This window comes from Lucilia sericata, unplaced genomic scaffold (genome assembly GCF_015586225.1).
Source record: "Lucilia sericata isolate MDLA Ls3-8-SP2 unplaced genomic scaffold, ASM1558622v1 Contig000093F_arrow, whole genome shotgun sequence".
NCBI lineage: Eukaryota > Metazoa > Arthropoda > Insecta > Diptera > Calliphoridae > Lucilia > Lucilia sericata.
The window spans coordinates 292281-311990 of record NW_023994125.1 but is presented as its reverse complement, the minus strand read 5'-3'; the positions used below and the strand labels follow the sequence as shown (position 1 = coordinate 311990).

At 31.4% G+C, this 19710-nt stretch overlaps 4 protein-coding genes across 6 annotated transcripts in view; 2 read left to right on the top strand and 2 right to left on the bottom strand.

Annotated features, from left to right (window-relative positions):
• The window catches only part of LOC119599855 (katanin p80 WD40 repeat-containing subunit B1), a 41249-nt gene extending 34549 nt beyond the window's left edge, over positions 1-6700 (top strand). The window contains exons 8-10 of one of the 3 annotated variants that reach the window (XM_037949767.1): positions 1397-1486; positions 1549-1623; positions 1750-6700. In XM_037949767.1, coding sequence (XP_037805695.1) covers positions 1397-1486; positions 1549-1623; positions 1750-1984 — 400 coding nt within the window. In that variant the 3' untranslated portion in view covers positions 1985-6700. The remainder of the gene's footprint in view (positions 1-1396; positions 1487-1548; positions 1624-1749) is intronic. The other 2 variants (XM_037949766.1, XM_037949765.1) reach the window with 2 other exon arrangements.
• Positions 6701-12568: 5868 nt separating this feature from the next.
• LOC119599852 (glycine-rich cell wall structural protein 1.8-like) lies at positions 12569-14267 on the top strand. The gene is made up of 2 exons (XM_037949762.1): positions 12569-12656; positions 12739-14267. Exons 1-2 carry the CDS (start codon positions 12651-12653, stop codon positions 14119-14121), a joined length of 1389 nt encoding a protein of 462 aa, XP_037805690.1. The 5' UTR covers positions 12569-12650; the 3' UTR covers positions 14122-14267.
• A 1684-nt stretch (positions 14268-15951) lies between these two features.
• LOC119599846 lies at positions 15952-16520 on the bottom strand. The gene is made up of 2 exons (XM_037949755.1): positions 16469-16520; positions 15952-16408 (listed from the first exon to the last, which is right to left on the bottom strand). The coding sequence occupies exons 1-2, from the start codon at positions 16472-16474 to the stop codon at positions 16013-16015; spliced, it is 402 nt and encodes a 133-aa protein (XP_037805683.1). The 5' UTR covers positions 16475-16520; the 3' UTR covers positions 15952-16012.
• A 1197-nt stretch (positions 16521-17717) lies between these two features.
• On the bottom strand, positions 17718-19396 carry LOC119599849 (serine, glycine and glutamine-rich protein-like). The gene is made up of 2 exons (XM_037949759.1): positions 19295-19396; positions 17718-19229 (listed from the first exon to the last, which is right to left on the bottom strand). The coding sequence occupies exons 1-2, from the start codon at positions 19298-19300 to the stop codon at positions 18012-18014; spliced, it is 1224 nt and encodes a 407-aa protein (XP_037805687.1). The 5' UTR covers positions 19301-19396; the 3' UTR covers positions 17718-18011.
• Between the last annotated feature and the right edge of the window lie 314 nt (positions 19397-19710).

Below are 19710 nucleotides of genomic sequence, written 5' to 3'. Positions count from 1 at the left end.
GTTTTTATAGTGCTTTCTGTCACTTTGCTCGAACATGTAGTCCATCTCCGTTTAAAATCTACCACACTTTTGGACACCTTTTTTGTACTCTTCAATTCTCTTTTAACAAGAGCCCAATATCTCTCCACTGGCCTTAGCTCCGGGCAGTTTGGAGGATTTGCCTCTCTTGGTACAAATACCACATTATTGTTCTTGTACCACTCAAGGGCTTGTTTACCATAGTGACAGGATGCCAAGTCAGGCCAAAAATAAGTGGACACATTATGAAGTCTTATGAATGGAAGCAGCCTTTTTTGTAAACATTCCTTGATGTAAATTTCGGTATTTATAGAGCCCGTCGTAACAAATGATTGGCTTCTTTTGCCGCAACTGCATATTGCTTGCCATACCAAGAACTTTCTGGGAAATTTTGTCTGCTTTTGGGTCCTAAACTTTTCTTCAACATTCCCTCGAGCATCAGCAACATAAAACTTTTGACCTGGAAGTTGCGAAAAATCTGCCAGAACATACGTTTCGTCATCCATTATGCAGCAAGAATATTTTTTTATAAAACTTGACTTCAATTTCCGTGCTCTGTTTTTGGCCTCTAAATTTTTAGCAGCGTTCCTGTCAGGAACTTTTTGAGCCTTGTATGTTTTTAAACCTGCATTAGCTTTAACTTTTCGTACCAAATAGTCCGAGCACTGAGCTAACCGGGCTGCTTTCCTACCGGATGTGTTGGGAGCTCTTTTGAAAATGCGTTCTATTTTTTTGGCTTTAGAAACATCATGTGGACCATTCCTTCTACCTGAACCAGGTTTTCTATCAACTGACAAGTTCTCCCGGTACTGTTTAATAACATTGGAAACAGTTTGACGGCAGACCTTTGTATGCTTGGCCAACTTTTTGTAAGACCAAGTTGGGTTTAGTTGAAAATATTTAATAATTTCAGTACGCACTTTTTTCTGGTCACTCATTTTAATCAGATTAACAAAAAAATTAATATAATTGACATTACACATAATAACTGACATGTTTTTCAAAGGTAACTTGATCAAAAAAAAAATCAAATAATACTTTGGTTGAAAAATGTAATGAAAAACGTGTGTTAAGAATTTTTCGATCTCACTCCTTACTTTACTTTAACAGAAATTTTTAAAGTAAAACGGTAGACTAGTTTGTAATGTACTAGCTTATCAGTCTGTGCGTTATGGATACGATTCCTACTGAATATAATTTGTGATTGTAATGTGGAAAAATTAATAAATAATTAAATTTTAAGGGCATTGAGCAAAATTTTTAAAAATTAAGTTTTTAATCATAAGCAAATTGAAAATGTGTGTGTTAAAATTTATTCCATCTCATTCCTTAAAATATATGAAAGAATTCCCTACTAATAAATTATATTTTCTTTTAGATCTCATGATGTTCTTGCTGCCCTTAGGCAGGCCATTAAAATGGGTCGCACAGTTTTTGTGGATCTATTAGGAGCAATATTAGAAAAAACGTAAGTTATAGAAATATATAACAAAAGCGAATTTATTAAATAAACTTTCAATTTAATTATAGATCGTCCTGGAATTTAGATTTATGTATTTTAATATTACCCGAAATTTATGAATTGCTGCAAAGTCAACATAAATTGTAAGTAAAAATATTAGAATTTTTATATTTAATGATAAAAAGACACGGTTCTTAAAACTTTTGTTTTGCAAACGGATTGCTTATATTCTAAACAATATATCATTTTAATTTTCTTTTTTATTTTAGTCACTATACACGTGCTTGTGATACGCTACGTGTTATACTCTCAAATTTCTTGCCAATTATTCAGGATAATCTTGATCCCTGGGTCAATGGTTTGGGTGTGGATGTTACACGCGAAGAACGCCATCGTAAATGTTTAGAATGTCAACGATGGCTTTTGCAAATACGAAATTTACCCGAAAGCAATCATTTTGGTACCACCCTCAGCCAATTGCAAAATATGATTGTTAATATTTAAGAAATAATAAGTACACAGGTCTTATACAATTTTTATGTTTAATAGTTAACCTTTTTACTTATATTCTCTTAATACATTTATTTATTAATGTTTTTTTCTTTATTATTTTTTTTTTTGATTATCTTTGTTTCTAATTTTTATTTTATTATATAATTTTAATTTTGTTTTTTCTTTATTTTTTTTGTGTGTAACTAAATTTTTGTTTTTCTGTTTTTTAATTTATTAAAAAAACACTCCTTATTTGTAATTATAACACAAAAAATCATTGTTTATAAAGTGAAAAAATTAAACTTATTAAAAAATTAACATGTTTTTTTTTGCATTGCTTTTCCTTTTTGGTTCGAAATTGGTTTTAGCAGCTGCAGGCAGCACCTTTACATTTTGTTCTTTTTTTATTATCAATTATTAGTTTATTAATTTTATTAATTTTAAATTTCACCTAAATTTATGTGAATTTGAATTTAAAGTATTTTAACACCAATTAAATTTGTATTTTTAATTAGTATATTTAATTTTTTGATTCTGTTTTGTAATGTATGTAGTCCTGTGTGCATGTGGCCGTTTTGTATTAATACAATTTAATTTTAGAATGATTTTGGTATGTGAGTGTGTGATTTTAATTTATGTTTTTTTATTTAATAACATTTACATCATCTTATTTACTTTTCCTTTTTTCATAACTAGAGTTGTAAAAATTCAGATATTTGTAGGGAAAATATTTTATGAATATGAAAAATAGCAACATTCATAGATAGAACAAGAAAAAAGTCAATTTAGTGAAATTTTTCTAAGAGTTTGTTTGAAAGTTAATTCTATTCTTCAATATTTTTGGGGATAATTGTCATATCATCACAACTTTTTACTAATGAAAAAACTAATTTTTTTTCTAAATAATTTTTACTAAACGTTTTATTAATATCTACTACAGAAATTAGGTTTCTGTTCGAAGAATATTTTTCGGATTCAAAAGATTTTTTTCTAGAAAAAATTTCGGTAATCTGAAATTATCCTCTAAGTTTTCGAAATATTTTCTTGTTGAAAATTTCTTTACTTTGGAAGATATTTTCTAAAGAAAATTATTTAAAAAGTTTACTTACCTTTTTAATTTATTATTTAACTAGTTGATACCTCTTCATTTTGGTACCAAACTACTTTAATCGGTTTAGCGTTAACCATTGATTCAAATATAAAACTAATACGTCATTTATCGGACACATTTAACACTTTACAGGAGTTTAACTAACCTTACCTATAACTCGCCACCCCTGAAATATATTTTTGATTTTTACTCCTATTAATTAGCTTCAAGTTTGAATCATATAATACTCCAGCATGCTTGCACAATGTTAATTTGGTACAATCACAAAAATATCACACAATCAATTGATACAATCGTACCACAAGCTCACTCGAGTCCAATTGGTTGGTGTTGTGTATGGGCCCGTTTAGTTTTGAGTTTATCAATAACCAACAAACATTACTCTTTGAATAATAGATTTTGTACTATTTATCAGGAATTTGAATGTTAGTTTGTTCAATAAAAGTCGTGGAACTACTCCCTTGTAAACATTATTGGGGTACAAGATCCGTTTAGTAGTCCTATGTATTGTTGACCAGGATCATGTTTATTTTTTTAACATAGGATCATGTACTCCCATAACTTTAGTTTTGGGATTAATGGGATGCATGGATGGATTAAGTGGCAATCACCTAGAACATCACAATGTTAAATGCAGTATGTTTTTGTACATATATTCGGATTAGCTTTGGACCAGTCCTAGTCTTTGAGGAATACTCTTCACACACATGTGTAAATCTTTGTATAGAAAGCTGACTTTGTTTTCCAAAGTACTCGTCCAGTAAACAGTTTAAGAGTTTTAATGGTTTCCATCAGCGTATAATCTGAGTATTTTATGACGTCCACCGGTCAAAACTTTACTTCACTTTGAGATAAAATGAATACTAGCGGTTATTGTAGACAACGTACATATAACAAGAAATTGTTTTTCGATGTCATATATTATACCATTCGTGAGACGCAAAACAGTCGAGGTAACGACGATGACGCCCTAACTTGTTTTAAACTCAGACCTGTATGTATACAACTGTGGGATGATAGTGCAATTGTCGTAGGAACGACAGTGAATTGTGAAAATTAAATTATTACAAAATAACAAAACCAATTTCTTCAATCTTCAAAACCTCTTGTCAAATTGTCTGATACTCAAAATACTGTTGCGAGTCCAGGATCAAAAGAAAATTTATCGACTTCAAAACTTTGAGTGAAATAAAAAACAAATCCGCACAAATCTGGCATAAGTAGAAACTGTTTAGCCTTTAAAGACTTTTGAACATAAATTTGATTTTTTGATATTTTTGAGGATCATGAGCTAAACAAAAATTACTACGAAATTCGATTTTAATTTCATATTGTCGAATATAAAACTAAAACTATTTTACAAAGTGACTAATAAAACTAATTAACTAACATTGCTAAAAGCTTGTAAAACTCGCACAAGTTTTAAGTTTCCGAAACATTTAAGTTTGAAATGGATTTTGTGATAAATAGTAAGAATCGAATCCCCAAATCATTAAAAATATGAAACGTACATAAATTGTATGACGATTGACTTTCTGTTAGGACAAGCACATGTTAAAATAGCTAGTCAACTAGGTAGTCGGTGGCTAGGATAACCTTAAGTGGAAGGTTAAACGGCTAGTTCTGAACAAATAAAAATTTTGAAAAACTAAAGCTAAAATCCTATAAAAATTAAATATTTTTCAAGAAAATTTCTTATATTTGGGCAAATTAAATTTCATTCTTGTCTGAAGCAGGCAGTCTTTAGTGATAAATTTTTTTCCTAAATATTTCAAATTTTTACAACTCTAATTTGTATTGCTGTTTTATTACAACTCAAATTACATAAAAAAATCATAATAATCGAGATTTTAAATGGATTTTATTGAAATTATTATTCAACTGCCAAATTTATAATCATATTTTCTTCTTTTTAATTTAATTTTTATTATAATAAAAACCATCAAGCCAATCAATCAACCCATACAAACTGATCTTCCATTAAAAAAAAACATTCAAATTTTTACACTTAAACAAAAAATTTTACTCAAATATAAAGTATTTGGTTTATTTTTATTTAACCACTTTGTTGTTAACAAATTAATAAAACTTTAACAAATGAATTTAATAGCATTCCCCCTCTTCAACGTTTCTGTTTTGTTTTCCTTAACTAATATTTGCATAAAGTGCCTTTTTATAAAATGCAAACATTAAAAAAAAAACTATAAACAAATAGTATTTTATGTTAAAAGCCCTTTATTGTTTTTAAATTATTTTTAATTTGCTTTTTTTTCACTCATTAACCGATTAAAAGGAATTGTAGGTATTAAGAAGAAATAAACCCCTAGAGACTGTAGCAATGAAAAGTTTTTAAAAACAATTTGATTCAAATTTAAAGAAACAAAAAATTAAATTTATGACAATGATTGAATGTGAAAATTGGTTGTAAATCATACTTATAGAAAACAAAGAAATTAATGAAAAAAATATTAACCCTGAAAGAACAAAAGAAATTTTAAACCGTCTTGCTGTAAATAACATTTACAAAGGAAATACATAAATGAAAATGTTTTAACATAAATAAAGTATATAATATAAAAAAATAAATATTTTTGCACTTAATATATAATAACAAAGAAATAAAATTACTTATAATTAAAACACTAAGAAATAATTAGAAATTCGATATTAAAGCTTTTTCGAAATTCAAAACAAATAAAGAAAAACAAACCTACTACCACCAAACAAATAAACCAACAACACTTTTTTGAACTGTTTTTTTTTTTTATTAATAAAATATTAATAATCACATATCACTATAAGTATGTATATTTCAGTTTAAAACCATAAAAAAATAAAACAAAATATACAATTTAGTTTCTTATCATCATATTAAACACATTAACTAAAACACAAAGCAATAGTAATATGTATGTATTTGTTAACTTTAAATTAATAACAAATAACACTCTTTTAAAGCAATAATGATTTTATTTCTTTTTTATCATCTACAAAAAAAAAAAAAAGAAAGAGAATATTAATAATAAATCGCCACAAAAAATTTAGTCAAAAACAAACAACATTTTAAAGTTTAAACTTTTGTTAAAATTTGTGTTTTCTTTTACGAAACATAAAACTAAAGTATATAAAACTAATTTAATTATGTCTAAGCTCTAATATTTATGCATTTCAATTTATAATTATATAAAAACAACAACACTAACATTATATTCAACTCTCTCTCTCTTTCACTCTTCATCACTTACTTCCTGTTCTTTACATTTTATATTTACACTCATACCTATTTAAAGTAAACAATACAACAAAAAAATTGTACTTAATCCTATCGAAGGAAAAAAAAAACTAAAGTTTTCATAATTAGTTTTAATTAAGTCCTTTAATTCTATTAAAGCTTAATTTACTTTATAAGTTTCAATTGAAAAAAAAACTTAGTTTTAAAATGTCTTTGTAGTTTTATCTTAAAAAATCCTAAAAAATAAACTTTTAATTTAATTTTTAGTTATTTAAATGCTAATTAATTATCTGTATGTAATAACGTTTTATTTTATATTTTTAAACAAACATGTACTGTCATAACAAATAATTAATAATATTTAATAAAAAGAAACAATTAAAACATTTTTTCAAAAAAATAATAACGATGTTTTAAATTTCCGGGGATCTAAGTGTTAAACATAGTGTCTGAAAATGTGAAAACAAGTATGATATTACAGTCGAATTTGTGATGCTTTCAGGGCAGCTATTAATGAGTATTATAAGTGGTTTTTAGATGATGGACTTATATAAGGATCTGTTATACAATAGAAGCAAAATTAAAATTAGTTCTTATCACCGCTTTTACTTTTTACTTTTTTTGTCTAAAATATTGATGTTTAAGGCGATCGTAAAAAATTTAAACACTCTACTTTTATAGTTTCTCAGATATACGAATTTAGGTATTAACTTTATGTGGGAGATGACACGCTCACTACTTCTTGTTCGCCCATTTTTCGCAAAATTTTCATATTCACCAATATTCTGAATTTCAATTCGAATCGAAATTTTCTCCATTTGGCATCTATGGTATTCTGCATTTCGATTCGAAGCTCCTTCACTAAATTAACAACTTACAAAAACGTAGGTACGATCGTAATGCAGAATACACACAATCTTCTTTTTCTTACGATTCCGAATTTTTGTTGGAATACCAATTTTCGATCGTAGCGTAACTGAATGTGGAAACGTAATCGAAATGCAGAATAGGGGTGATTAGAAGATCTTAATTGGAATAAAATTGCGTTTACGGTAAATGGATTATTTCTTTTTCTGGGGATATATTACAGATAGATTCTATACAGATCCAATAGAATCGATTATAACTTTAAAAATTTAAATTCATGGCGTAATTAATAGAATAAGCCGCCATTTTGTTAATATATGTCCCACACCTATTTGTTTCTATTGTGAAAGTGTTAAACCCTACTCTAGAGTCCCATATGTTAGGTTAATGAGGTAATCGGCTAATGACCGACTCACTTGATTCCGTTGTAATACCTTATAACGGATCATACCTCGACCCAATCTTTGGACATTATATGTCCGAGTTCAACATGGGATCGAACAACAAATGAACGACTCTATCTGGTTTATGTTAATATAAGATAGAGCCGCTAGGTCATGCCATGCCAGTCGGCTAATGATCGACTCACTTGATTCCGTTGTAATACCTTATAACAGATCATACCTCGACCCAACCTTTGGACAATACATGTCCGAGTTCAACATGGGATCGAACAACAACTGAACGACTTTATCTTGTTTATGTTAATATAAGAGAGAGCCCCTAGGTCATGCCATGCCAGTCGGCTAATGATCGACTCACTTGATTCCGTTGTAATACCTTATAACAGATCATACCTCGACCCAACCTTTGGACATTACATGTCCGAGTTCAACATGGGATCGAACAACAAATGAACGACTTTATCTTGTTTATGTTAATATAAGAGAGAGCCCCTAGGTCATGCCATATCGGACTACCAAAGAACTCAGTCCTAATGTTTGTTAAGGCAGGACAGAGACAAAGAAATTGAAAGTGCAGTTTCCTTTTCATCCTCGTTGTGACAATTCGAGCAGTAGTCTTAGTAAATGGAGGTTTCAGTTTCCTGGTATGCTAATACAGTGACCCGTCAGGATGGCTACTTGGTATGGAATCATTCTTGAAAGCTCAATGAATCTAAGAGACCTTCGCTCATCATAAATGGGCCAGCGTATACTAGATGTTAGGCAAATTGGAAATCATTTTCAGCCTGCAAGACGCTACAGTGATCGTGTACCAAAAAAAGTACCAAAAACTCCCCTCTTCTAGATTCTCATTCTATAGATAAAGAACGAAAAAGTGACAAAAATTTCCCTCGTATAGATTTTAATTCCATAAAGATTTTCTAAATTTAAATCCATAAAATACGTTTAGAACGATAGAGAACCAAATTCCTTTTTAGGTTAAGAACACTTTTTTTCGGGCCTTAAATCTTCAAAATACTCAGTGTTTAAATTGGTATATAACATTGGTGGCCAATATCAAAATAATCGTCCTCATTTTTACGAAATTTTATTAAAATAAAATTAAATTCCACCTTTTTTCCTCTTACTTAGGCACAAAAATTTTATTCCAACTAATTTCAATTTCTTATTGAAAAAATATTTTATGAAAAACTTTCGATGATTCTTAATTAAATATCACCTGAAAATTTACATCCCAAATATTACACAATTTTAAAGAATATGAATTTATTTCAATTCTAATTAAGAACCTTTTCTCAATTCAAAACACATCCAGCTAATTTTTTTATTTCACTAATATAATAATTTATTTATCAAAACATTATTTAAATATTTCACAAAAACTATTATTAATTATTTCAAATTGATCCACACATGTTGCACTACTTTTTTTGATGATCTTAATTTTTTCAAATCCCGATTTGTATTTCCCGCTATCATTTGCACCGGCCCCTTATCCACATACATTGTGGTAGTATTTGTAATAACTGGATGTTGTATTTCTCCAATTGCTAACTCATCAGGATATTTTAAATTTAATAAATATTCACCATCATCATCATAAAGTTTAAAATTTCTAGCATTAAAACGATCTCGTTGAAAATGTATGTGACCTTTTAAGGAATTTCGTGTGGGAGTAATAAGATTATTACGACTTTTACGATATTTCGGTATAAATTTACTGCCTGGTCTTATAACAGCATGTATTTTTGTTTTAAAAGGTTGATGTCCCGATATTTGTTGATCGTTTATTTTTTGTATTATAGAATATGGTAAAAGAATATCGGTTTCGTAAGGCATTATTCCTTTAGTGTAAATACGTACAATTGAGGATTTTTCACTGGATATAGGATATGAGGTTAAACATTTTAGAAATGTTAATAATATTATAAAGTATAGCATTATTATTATTATTTTGTTGTTTTTCTTAATAATTATTCTAGTTTTTAGTTCTTTACTCTTTTAAGCACAAATTTCAACTAATTGAAACTTCAAATAAGAGATTTTAAAACTTAAATTGTTAAAACTAATTTTTAAAAAAAATTCATAATAATTATGAAATCTTACATGCTCTGTTGGCCCAATTGTTGTTGGATCGTTAGATTTTATGTACGGTTTTGGTTTTTTTGGTGGCTGTAAGTGATCTTTCTACATACACCCATTTTTTGGTAGTTCATTTACCACCACCATTATGCAATTATTAAAAAAACTTTTGTTTTTGTTTTTAACACATTTCAACTCGACATAACACTTGTATGGTTCAGTTAACGAGAATAATTCTCCATTTAATGGTCTTTTACCTTTACACGCCTTTTTTTGTCATAATTTTGTATCTATTTAATGCACAGTGGTCTGTAAATCTTTTATTTTCAATTCAAAAGAGTTTTTTAAATTTTATTACTCTCATAAAAATGTTCTGCTTAATATGTACTTAATATGTACATAAATTAAAAATAAATTTACATATTTTACATTGAAAAAGTTTTCAGTTGAAAAATGTTCACTTCCGAAAATAAATTGTCTCCCAACCACTGTTCATATTTTGATAAATTTATTATCACAATTATATAAAGTACTTGGTGTTTTTTTTTTAATTTTGCTGCCGACATAAGAGATTAGTGTTATTTTGTTTATGTCTTTCTTTTTGTTATTAAATATTATTAATTTAATTTTGTTTATTTCACATACAAACCTCTAATGAGAATCTTTAATGACCCATATTTTTTTTGTCTAACAAAATGAATGATGATCACACTGCTTTTTATAAAAGAGAGTTTGTATAAGAGTTTACTTTTGTTAATTTAAGATTTTTATTAGTTTAAATCGGATATATACATTAGGTTTATAACCAAAATTTTGGAATGGATAGGGCCGATTTGAAATTTTCAAAAATTTGTATGTTAAGAACTCCCTTGCCTATAAAAATATCTAAACTACAGACAAAGCTTTGAAGCTTTCTTACATCTTACATAATGATCTACATAATGGTGATAGATTAAGAACGGTTATGCTTATAAAAAGGTTCAATTCACTCGAAAAAAAAACAAGTTAAGAGGAGAGAGGAATTGAACAGGTCGATTCTCAAGAGGTTTTAACTTGAAAGTTTTATCAAATCGATTCCCTGAAGAAAGAATTGTGAGAGAATCTGAGTTTCCCCATAAAGGTTTGAGTCCCGCAATTTCCCCCAGTTGGTCATGGAACCTAATTCCCAGCCATTTCATTCTGTATTCTAGGACAGTGGCAAATTATGTGCTTAAACGTCTCTAGTTCCTCTACATCTTCACATATCCTGCCCATTAGTACGGTATATTACTGTCCAACTTACTGACAAAGGCCATAAGTGAGAAATGACCCGTTAAGATCTCTGTGAGAATCATTAGACTGCGCCTATCCAGTCCTATAAGTTTCTTGGTAGCCCTTTTTCATTTGATTGACCTCTGGGCTGCTGGCTTCTCAGCATCTTTTCGAATTAGAATAATTTTCCTTTATTGATGGTTACTGGTCTTATCTTATCTCACAAATCAGTCGGACCTTAAGGGTCTGATCTTAGAATATGACTGTATGTGGTATCTTGGTAGCCCTCACATCAAGGGTTGTCCATAAGGCCTTTAATATTTTGCAATCCAATCTACTATTCCAGGAACGTTTGATGATGTCACGGATTCTCTTGGAAATTAATCTAAAATAATGACAGATGTGATGATGAATCATTAGACTGCGCCTTTCCAGACCTATAAGTTTCTTGGTAGCCATTTTTCATTTGATTGAACTCTGGCTTGCTGGCTTCTCAGCATCTTTTTGGAAATAGAATAATTTTCCTTTATTGATGGTTACTGGTCTTATCTCACAAATCATTCGGACGTTAAGGGTCTGATCATCAAGTGTTGGCCATAAGGCCTTTGATATTTTGCAATCCAATCTACTATTCCAGGACTGTTTGATAATGTCAAGGATTCTCTTGAAAATTAATCTGAAATAGTGACAGATGGGTGATCTTTTTCATTTGGCTGGCCTGGCTAGCTTCTCAGCAGCTTTTCTAATCAGACTAATTTTCCTTTGTTTGATTACTGGTCTTATCTTGCAAATCACTCGGACCTTAAGGGTCTGAACTTAGAATAACAATTTGACTTTATGGTACTTTTTCATAAAAATAATGCGTCTAGAAAATACAAGTCTTTACGTTTCTGATTCAATGGGAATCAATACGGAGTGACTTTTTTAATTAAATACTGAGCACAAAAATGTTTTTTAAATTAATCAAATCTTTAAATTATAAACCAAAGTGGTGAAAAATGAAATCGAAATTGTTTTCAAATTAATGTAAATTTATAATAAACTTTTGCAAAAATATATTTTTTATGCAAAATTTTAAATTTTTGCAAACTATTTTGAAGAAAGAAATTTTTTGGTTTAAATGTTTACAACAACAAAAACATAAATTTTTATAAACTTGAACAACAACAAGATTTTTGTTGAATAGGCGTCCCCAACTCATTAATAAATTCAAAATAATCGTCGCGATCATAATTCATTCATATGATAATGAGATATAAAATAATGTTAGCCAATTTTTTTTTTATTGGGTTTGATACTTTTAGTTCGAACAGAAAAATTGGGATGCTGTATAAATATTGTATATTTATTTAGCAAAAACTACTTGTAAAGTGTTAGCTTTTTTATTGTTTTTTAATTTTATATATGAAACAACAACAAAAAATCTCTTAACAAAAGTATTTGAAGAGATTTTGAAGATTTTGGGGAATTTCAAAATGCAAAATATATTTTTATTTGAAATTGTGTAATTTTTAAATGAATTTAAATGAAATGAATGAACTATTTATGAAGAGTATTTGAATTTATTACAATAAAGTGATGACGACAATGATTATAATGATTTTATAGTTTTAGTATAAAAATCATTGATGAACTTGCAGACAGTATCAGTTCGTTACTTACATTCCTTAGAGTAGTTCCAGTTTTGCTTTAGTTGGAAATTAAACAAGACTTAAGCGCAAAATTTCCAACATGAAGGTAAAAAAATCGTTCGTACATCAAATGCTGTGGATTATTTGGGCCGATATTTAAAGGATTACTTTTTTGCAAATGTTTTTAGGTATTCATCTGTATTTTGGCTGTTATGGCAACTACTTGCTCTGCCGGTTTATTGGCTGGCATTCTTGAAGGTGGTAACAGTGGCGGTAGTGGTGGTTATGGTTATGGTGCAGGAGGCCATGGCGGTCATGATGGTGGCCAAGTTCACACAGTTGTAGTTCACCACGAAGAAGGTGGCCATGGAGGTCATGGTGGCTTCTCTGGTGGTTTTGATCATGGTCATGAAGAAGTCAAAACCGTTAAAGTAATCCACGAAGAAGGTGGTCATGGTGGTTTCTCTGGTGGTCATGTTGAACAATTCCACGGTGGTCATCAAGAAGTTAAAACTGTTAAAGTGATCCACGAAGAAGGCGGTCATGGCGGTTTCTCTGGTGGTCATGTTGAACAATTCCATGGTGGTCATCAAGAAGTTAAAACTGTTAAAGTAATCCACGAAGAAGGTGGACATGGTGGTTTCTCCGGCGGTCACTTCGAACATGGTCATGGTGGTCACGAAGAAGTTAAAACTGTTAAAGTAATCCATGAAGAAGGTGGTCATGGAGGTTTCTCTGGTGGTCACGGTGGTCATCATGAAGTTAAAACTGTTAAAGTAATTCATGAAGAAGGTGGTCATGGAGGTTTCTCTGGCGGTCATTTCGAACATGGTCATGGCGGTCACGAAGAAGTTAAAACTGTTAAAGTAATTCACGAAGAAGGTGGCCATTCTCACGGTGGTCACTTCGAACATGGTGGACATCAAGAAGTAAAAACTGTTAAAGTAATCCACGAAGAAGGTGGTCATGGCGGTTTCTCCGGCGGTCATTTCGAGCATGGTCACGGTGGTCACGAAGAAGTTAAAACCGTTAAAGTAATTCACGAAGAAGGTGGTCATGGCGGTTTCTCCGGCGGTCATATTGAACATGGTGGCCACCAAGAAGTTAAAACCGTTAAAGTCATCCACGAAGAAGGTGGTCATTCCCATGGCGGTTTCTCCGGCGGTCATCAAGAAGTTAAAACTGTTAAGGTAATCCACGAAGAAGGTGGTCATGGAGGTTTCTCCGGCGGTCATCAAGAGGTTAAAACTGTTAAGGTAATCCACGAAGAAGGTGGTCATGGAGGTTTCTCCGGTGGTCACTTCGAACATGGTCATGGTGGTCATCAAGAAGTTAAAACCATTAAAGTATTCCACGAAGAAGGTGGTCATGGTGGTTTCTCCGGCGGTCATGTTGAACATTTTGGTGGTCACCAAGAAGTTAAAACCGTCAAAGTAATTCATGAAGATGTTGGTCACTCCCATGGTGGTTTCTCCGGCGGTCATTTTGAACATGGCCATGGCGGTCATCGAGAAGTTAAAACCATTAAAGTATTCCACGAACAAGGTGGTCATTCTCACGGATGGAATTAAGCACTTTGTGGTTGGCTATGTTAGCCACATGTGATTAATCTAGTCTCTATGTAAAAACTGTAGAATCATTACCGTTATTGTTATTTAGTATGTAATATGAACTGTTTAGGATTAAGTTAAAAAAAATAAATTATATATAATTAAAAGTTGTTGTGATTTTGTGATCGGATCTAATGCATTTCAAAATATGCAGATTTATATGGGAAGAAAACTCTTTATAATGCTGCAGTTTGATATTGTTTTAATTTTAATTGTTCTTCATTTTTATCAAAATGACTGGCTTAAAATTAACATTAAAATATTGACTTGTAGTTATAAAGGGTTGAGTTCTGCTGAATTCCTGAATTTCTTCATCAAAACATGTTTTCTTAATACCGTGTCCTAAAATTTTAAACCCCTTTATTTTGGAGCAACTTGTCATAATTTACCATAACAATACTTTTCGAAATATTTAAAAATCTCTTATATTTGCTGAGATATAGTCCGATGATGGGTTTGCCTTAAAATAAAGGCAATATTAAAGTTGTTATACCCTACACCACTATTGTGGGGAGGGTATTATACGTTTGTGCTGATGTTTGTAACACACAAAAATATTGGTCCTACACCCACCTTTAAGTATACCGATCGACTCAGAATCACATTTTGAGTCGATTAAGACATGTCCGTCCGTCTGTCCGGCTGGCTGGCTGTCCATGTAAACCTTGTGGGCAAGGTACAGGCCGCAATTTTCAAGATAATTTGATGAAATTTGGACCAAGCATGTTTTTTGGCACAAGGACGAAGAAATGAAAATGGTTGAAATTGGTCCATTATTTCACCTAGCCCCCATACAACCGTACCTCCCGATTTGGGAGGTACGCTATTATCTCTCTAAAAATTGGCACAAATAAGTTTTATATAAGTATAAATGCAGATTTTCGTAATGATCGGCTCTTATTTGACCCTAGCCCCCATACAAACCCCCCTTCAAAAAATGTCTTAAACGTCTAAAATTGACTTGTAACCATTTGTATCGCAATGAAACTCAACATAGTTAACTATTATTTAAAAATATATCCTTTTCCCAAATTTAATGAGGATCGGCCCATGTTTGACCTATACTCCTATATAAAGCCTCATTTAGAAAATTTTTTTTTATCAATAAATTACTTAAATACTTTGGAATTAAGGTAAAATTCAACATAAAAGATTCTTTGTGAAAAATACAAATTTTTAAAATATACTCATGGTGTAGGGTTTTATATGGTCGGCCATGCCCGACTATACTTTCCCACTTGTTCGATTTATAGTTGTTTTAAGCTCAACATGTGTATTGGCGCTGTTACAACGTAAATTATATACATACATACATGTATATTCTGGGTTCGATCGAATACGATCCAACTATGTTCGTCCGTCGTTGGCAAGACAGAGTCCATAAAAAAGGAGCTTATAAGATGAACTTCACCCAAAGTGTTCTATCGTCTATTATGTAGCAATTGTTATAAAAGTTTGCACGAATTACTTTCCAGCACAAAGAAATTATCGGTACTGTAAAGTATGAGAAAAATCGGGCTACAGTTGTCCCGTTCAGAAAAAAAATTGCATAAATAGTAATAGCAATGATGAATTCGTTTAAAAAACTATATATAAAATCAAAATCTCTTATAATTGATTTTACCCACAAATAACCTCTCTTGCCGAAAATAAGTATCATAAATATCAATAAATCGTTCAAAAATTATAATATAATTAAGATAAAATTCGACAAAAATACTTTTTGGAAAATAAAACTTCTCAGCTCATAATTGATAGAATAATGTTAATAATACTTTATTTAAATTTAAATAACAAAAATAATTTATATAAATATTTACATTTCACTTATTTATATTACTATTACCCAAAATTATTTTCCCCAAGCTCCACCTTGACCACCTTTTGGTTGTTTAACATGTATGATTTTTAAAATTTTTACCGATTTACCAGCATGGGAACTACCTCCTCCATTCTGTCCCGAATGTTTTGGTAATGTTATTATTTTAAAAATTTGTTCCTGTTTTGGAGGAGGTGCTTTATTGGCCGGTTGATCATGTATAATAACTTTATAAACCTGAGGTTTAGGTTTGGGTTTAGGGGGATGTAATGGTTTAGCATAATATGTAGTAGTTTTCTTGGGTTTAGTTCCCATTTTTGTTACGGGATATATATAACCATCGCCAATGCCACCTTTGGGTGGTCTAGCCGATATAGTTGAACATAGTTGTAGAAGTACGAGTATCACTAAAGCAAATGTTACTGAAAACTTTAGGGAACAAATTTAATTAAATTAAAAAATATTTTTTTATTGATTTTTTTTACTGACCTTCATATCTTCCGCTTTATGTTTACGGTGAAGATAAAGTTTTAAAGTAATCCTTAAGTTTGATGAGATGTAACTGATTTTACTTTCATGGTCCATCATTGATTTTATAGTGATAGTTGAATGATGAGTTTTATTATTTGTATTAACTCATCATTTTGTTTCAAAGTTACTTCGTTGAGTGTTGTGCTATGTTGTAGGTTATTTTGCATCATCGTAATTTTAATATAATATAATGGAGATACACTCATTAAAAATTTTAGTTAAATGTTGGGTGAAGTGTATGTCACAGATTGCAATAAAATTTAAAATTTATATTATCTGTATAACAAGGCTTAATTGATTTAATTTCGAAAATTCGAAGTAATGTTCGAAATTTTAATATTGCTATAATAACACAGGAAATATGAAAAAAGTTGAAACTCAGGGACTCAGAGAATACTTTTCTGAGCGAAAGTCAAAATCCAGAGTATACTTTTCTAGAGTATTGAGCTTAACTCGAATCTGGCCTCAGAATTTCTCTAACAAATTTGGTTTTTGAGATATCGTTTTCTTATATTTGAAAAACTCCGTTTTTTCCATATTTGAGACACTATAATAGCATGGAGACATCTTTGTTTAGGTTAAGTTATCTCGAAGAAAGAATAAAGGGGGTTATATTTTTATTTTCAATTCAACATATTGGACTTTGAGATGACATACAGATTTTAAAAAATATGATGTCTTCGCGCTATTATTTTGATGTGATGAAGAAATTCTGTGGCCAGATTCAGCCCATTTTCGGAAATTCGATTTTATGATTATCGTCTGTCTGTCCGTGTATTTGCTAAAATTAGGTTTTCAAAGCTATCGGATATCCCATAAGTATTAACCAGTATATTCTATAAAGTCTGCAAAAAATATAAACTTATATAATAACTACTAACCACGATACATATTTTGGGACACATGGATACAAAATCTTGTATATAGGCATTATGTATATCAATTGAAAGGTAAAGCTAAACGAAATTATTAAATTTGTTGTAGTTTAAGAAGTAAATATTCCAATACTATTTTGTTATAAAATATCCCACATTTGTACCAGTTCAAATATTTGGAATATACTTGAAAATTAATTAACTACTACTAACTAATTTCTTTTGGTGTAAATAAGTTGGCGTGTGTGTTTCAATAGTGACCAAGTCATTATAACGCTTAAGAGTTCACCGGCAATTAACGTTTGAAAAGAAAGACAAATTATGTTTTTGTTTTTTAATATTTTTTTTTATTTAACTAAGTTTATTTATGAATTTTGGTGTGTGTTTTTTACACTGAAACATTTGATGTAACAATAAATGGATCTACTATGGCTTACATAACTAAAAAAATTGACTACTTAAAAAACTAATAACAGATTTTGGCACAATCATGCTTGACAAACAATCCAACAAACTGATGTCTACTTACAATGTGAGATGGGATGGATGTGAGCATGAGATGAGTGGATGCTAAGTTTGCTTCGCTATTTCCCTATCTATATATGAATGCATAGATGAGGGCGAACTTATTGCCAACCACCGGAGGGAGGCAAGTAAGAGTTTGAGGGAGCAGCACCACCGTAACTGCCACCAAAGCTACCACCGTAACTGGCACCACCAGATGGAGCACCGCCGTTGGGGCTCAAAGCACCGATGACCTTCAAGGATTTGAGTGTTTCGAAAGTATCATCGAAACCGGCACCAGCAGAGGAACCAGCATCAGCATAACCACCAGAAGAGTAACCACCAGAAGAGTAACCGCCAGAAGAATAACCAGAATCAGCATAACTACCCCCAGCAGAGGATTGTTCATGAATGACTTTGATGGTTTTAACAACTTCTTGAGCAGCACCGCCGTGACCACCAGCAGAGTAGCCGCCATGACCGCCAGCAGCGGGTTGTTGTTCATGAATAACTTTAATGGTTTTAACAACTTCTGGGGCACCAGCGTCAGCATAGCCGCCATGTTCGGGAGCAGGGTAACTAGCATGTTGTTGGGGTTGTTGTTCGTGGATTACTTTAATGGTTTTGACTTCCTCATGACCGTGTTCAGGGGCGGGATAACTAACCTGTTGAGGAGCTTGTTGTTGTTCATGGATAACCTTAATGGTTTTAACTTCTTCAACGGGAGCATGATCGTGATGTTCAGGGGCGGGGGCAGGGAAACTTACATGTTGAGGAGCTTGTTGTTGTTCGTGGATTACTTTAATGGTTTTGACTTCTTCGTGACCGTGGTCGTGACCATATTCTGGAGCTGGAGCAGGATAACTAACTTGAGGAGCGGGTTGTTGTTCATGAATAACCTTAATGGTTTTGACTTCTTGTTGACCACCATGACTGTGACCAGAGTAACCACCATGACCGCCAGATTGTTGTTCATGAATAACCTTGATAGTCTTTACTTCTTGTTGACCACCATGACCCGAGTAGTCAGAATGACCAGAGAAATCACCATGACCACCGGATTGTTGTTCATGGATAACCTTGATAGTCTTTACTTCTTGTTGACCACCATAACCACCAGCACCACCACCATGACCACCACCCACTGAACCGCCATGAATTACTTGGATAGTTTTGACCACACCACCGGCGGAGCCAGATCCTCCATGGCCAGCATCATAACTGTAACCGCCACCAGAGGAATATGAGCTACCGCCACCTGATGAACCTCCAAAACTACCACCGCCAATAAAACCGGCCGAGCATGTTGCTACCAAAACTGCTAAGACACAAACGAAAACCTAGAGATCACGAAAACAAATGTTCAATTATTTTCCTTTAATATTAAATGATATTTTTGTTTTACCTTCATTTTAGGAATCTTCTTGCTTAATGTGTTTCTAAGAGATCTAGGGAAACTCCTGATGAGTTGTTGTGTCTTAATGAAATGAGACTGATACCATTTCAATAGATTCGCTCACATTTTATAAGAAAACAAAAGCAGGCACTGCTGCATAATTAAAATCAATCTGATATCCCAAAACCAAAATAAGATCGCTACTAATTATAATGTTAACGTACATACATATGTATCTCCATGTGTACATATAGACAACCTATTAGTAAAATTTTTAATCTTGTGGATGCGTTGGTTTGGAAGAAACAAAAACAAAACAAGTAAGAGTTTTATATTCGGCTATGCCGAATCTTATATACCCACCATCCCACCTCGTTTGACTCGAATGAAACTTACTTATGTCGAATTTCATCTATATACTCGTA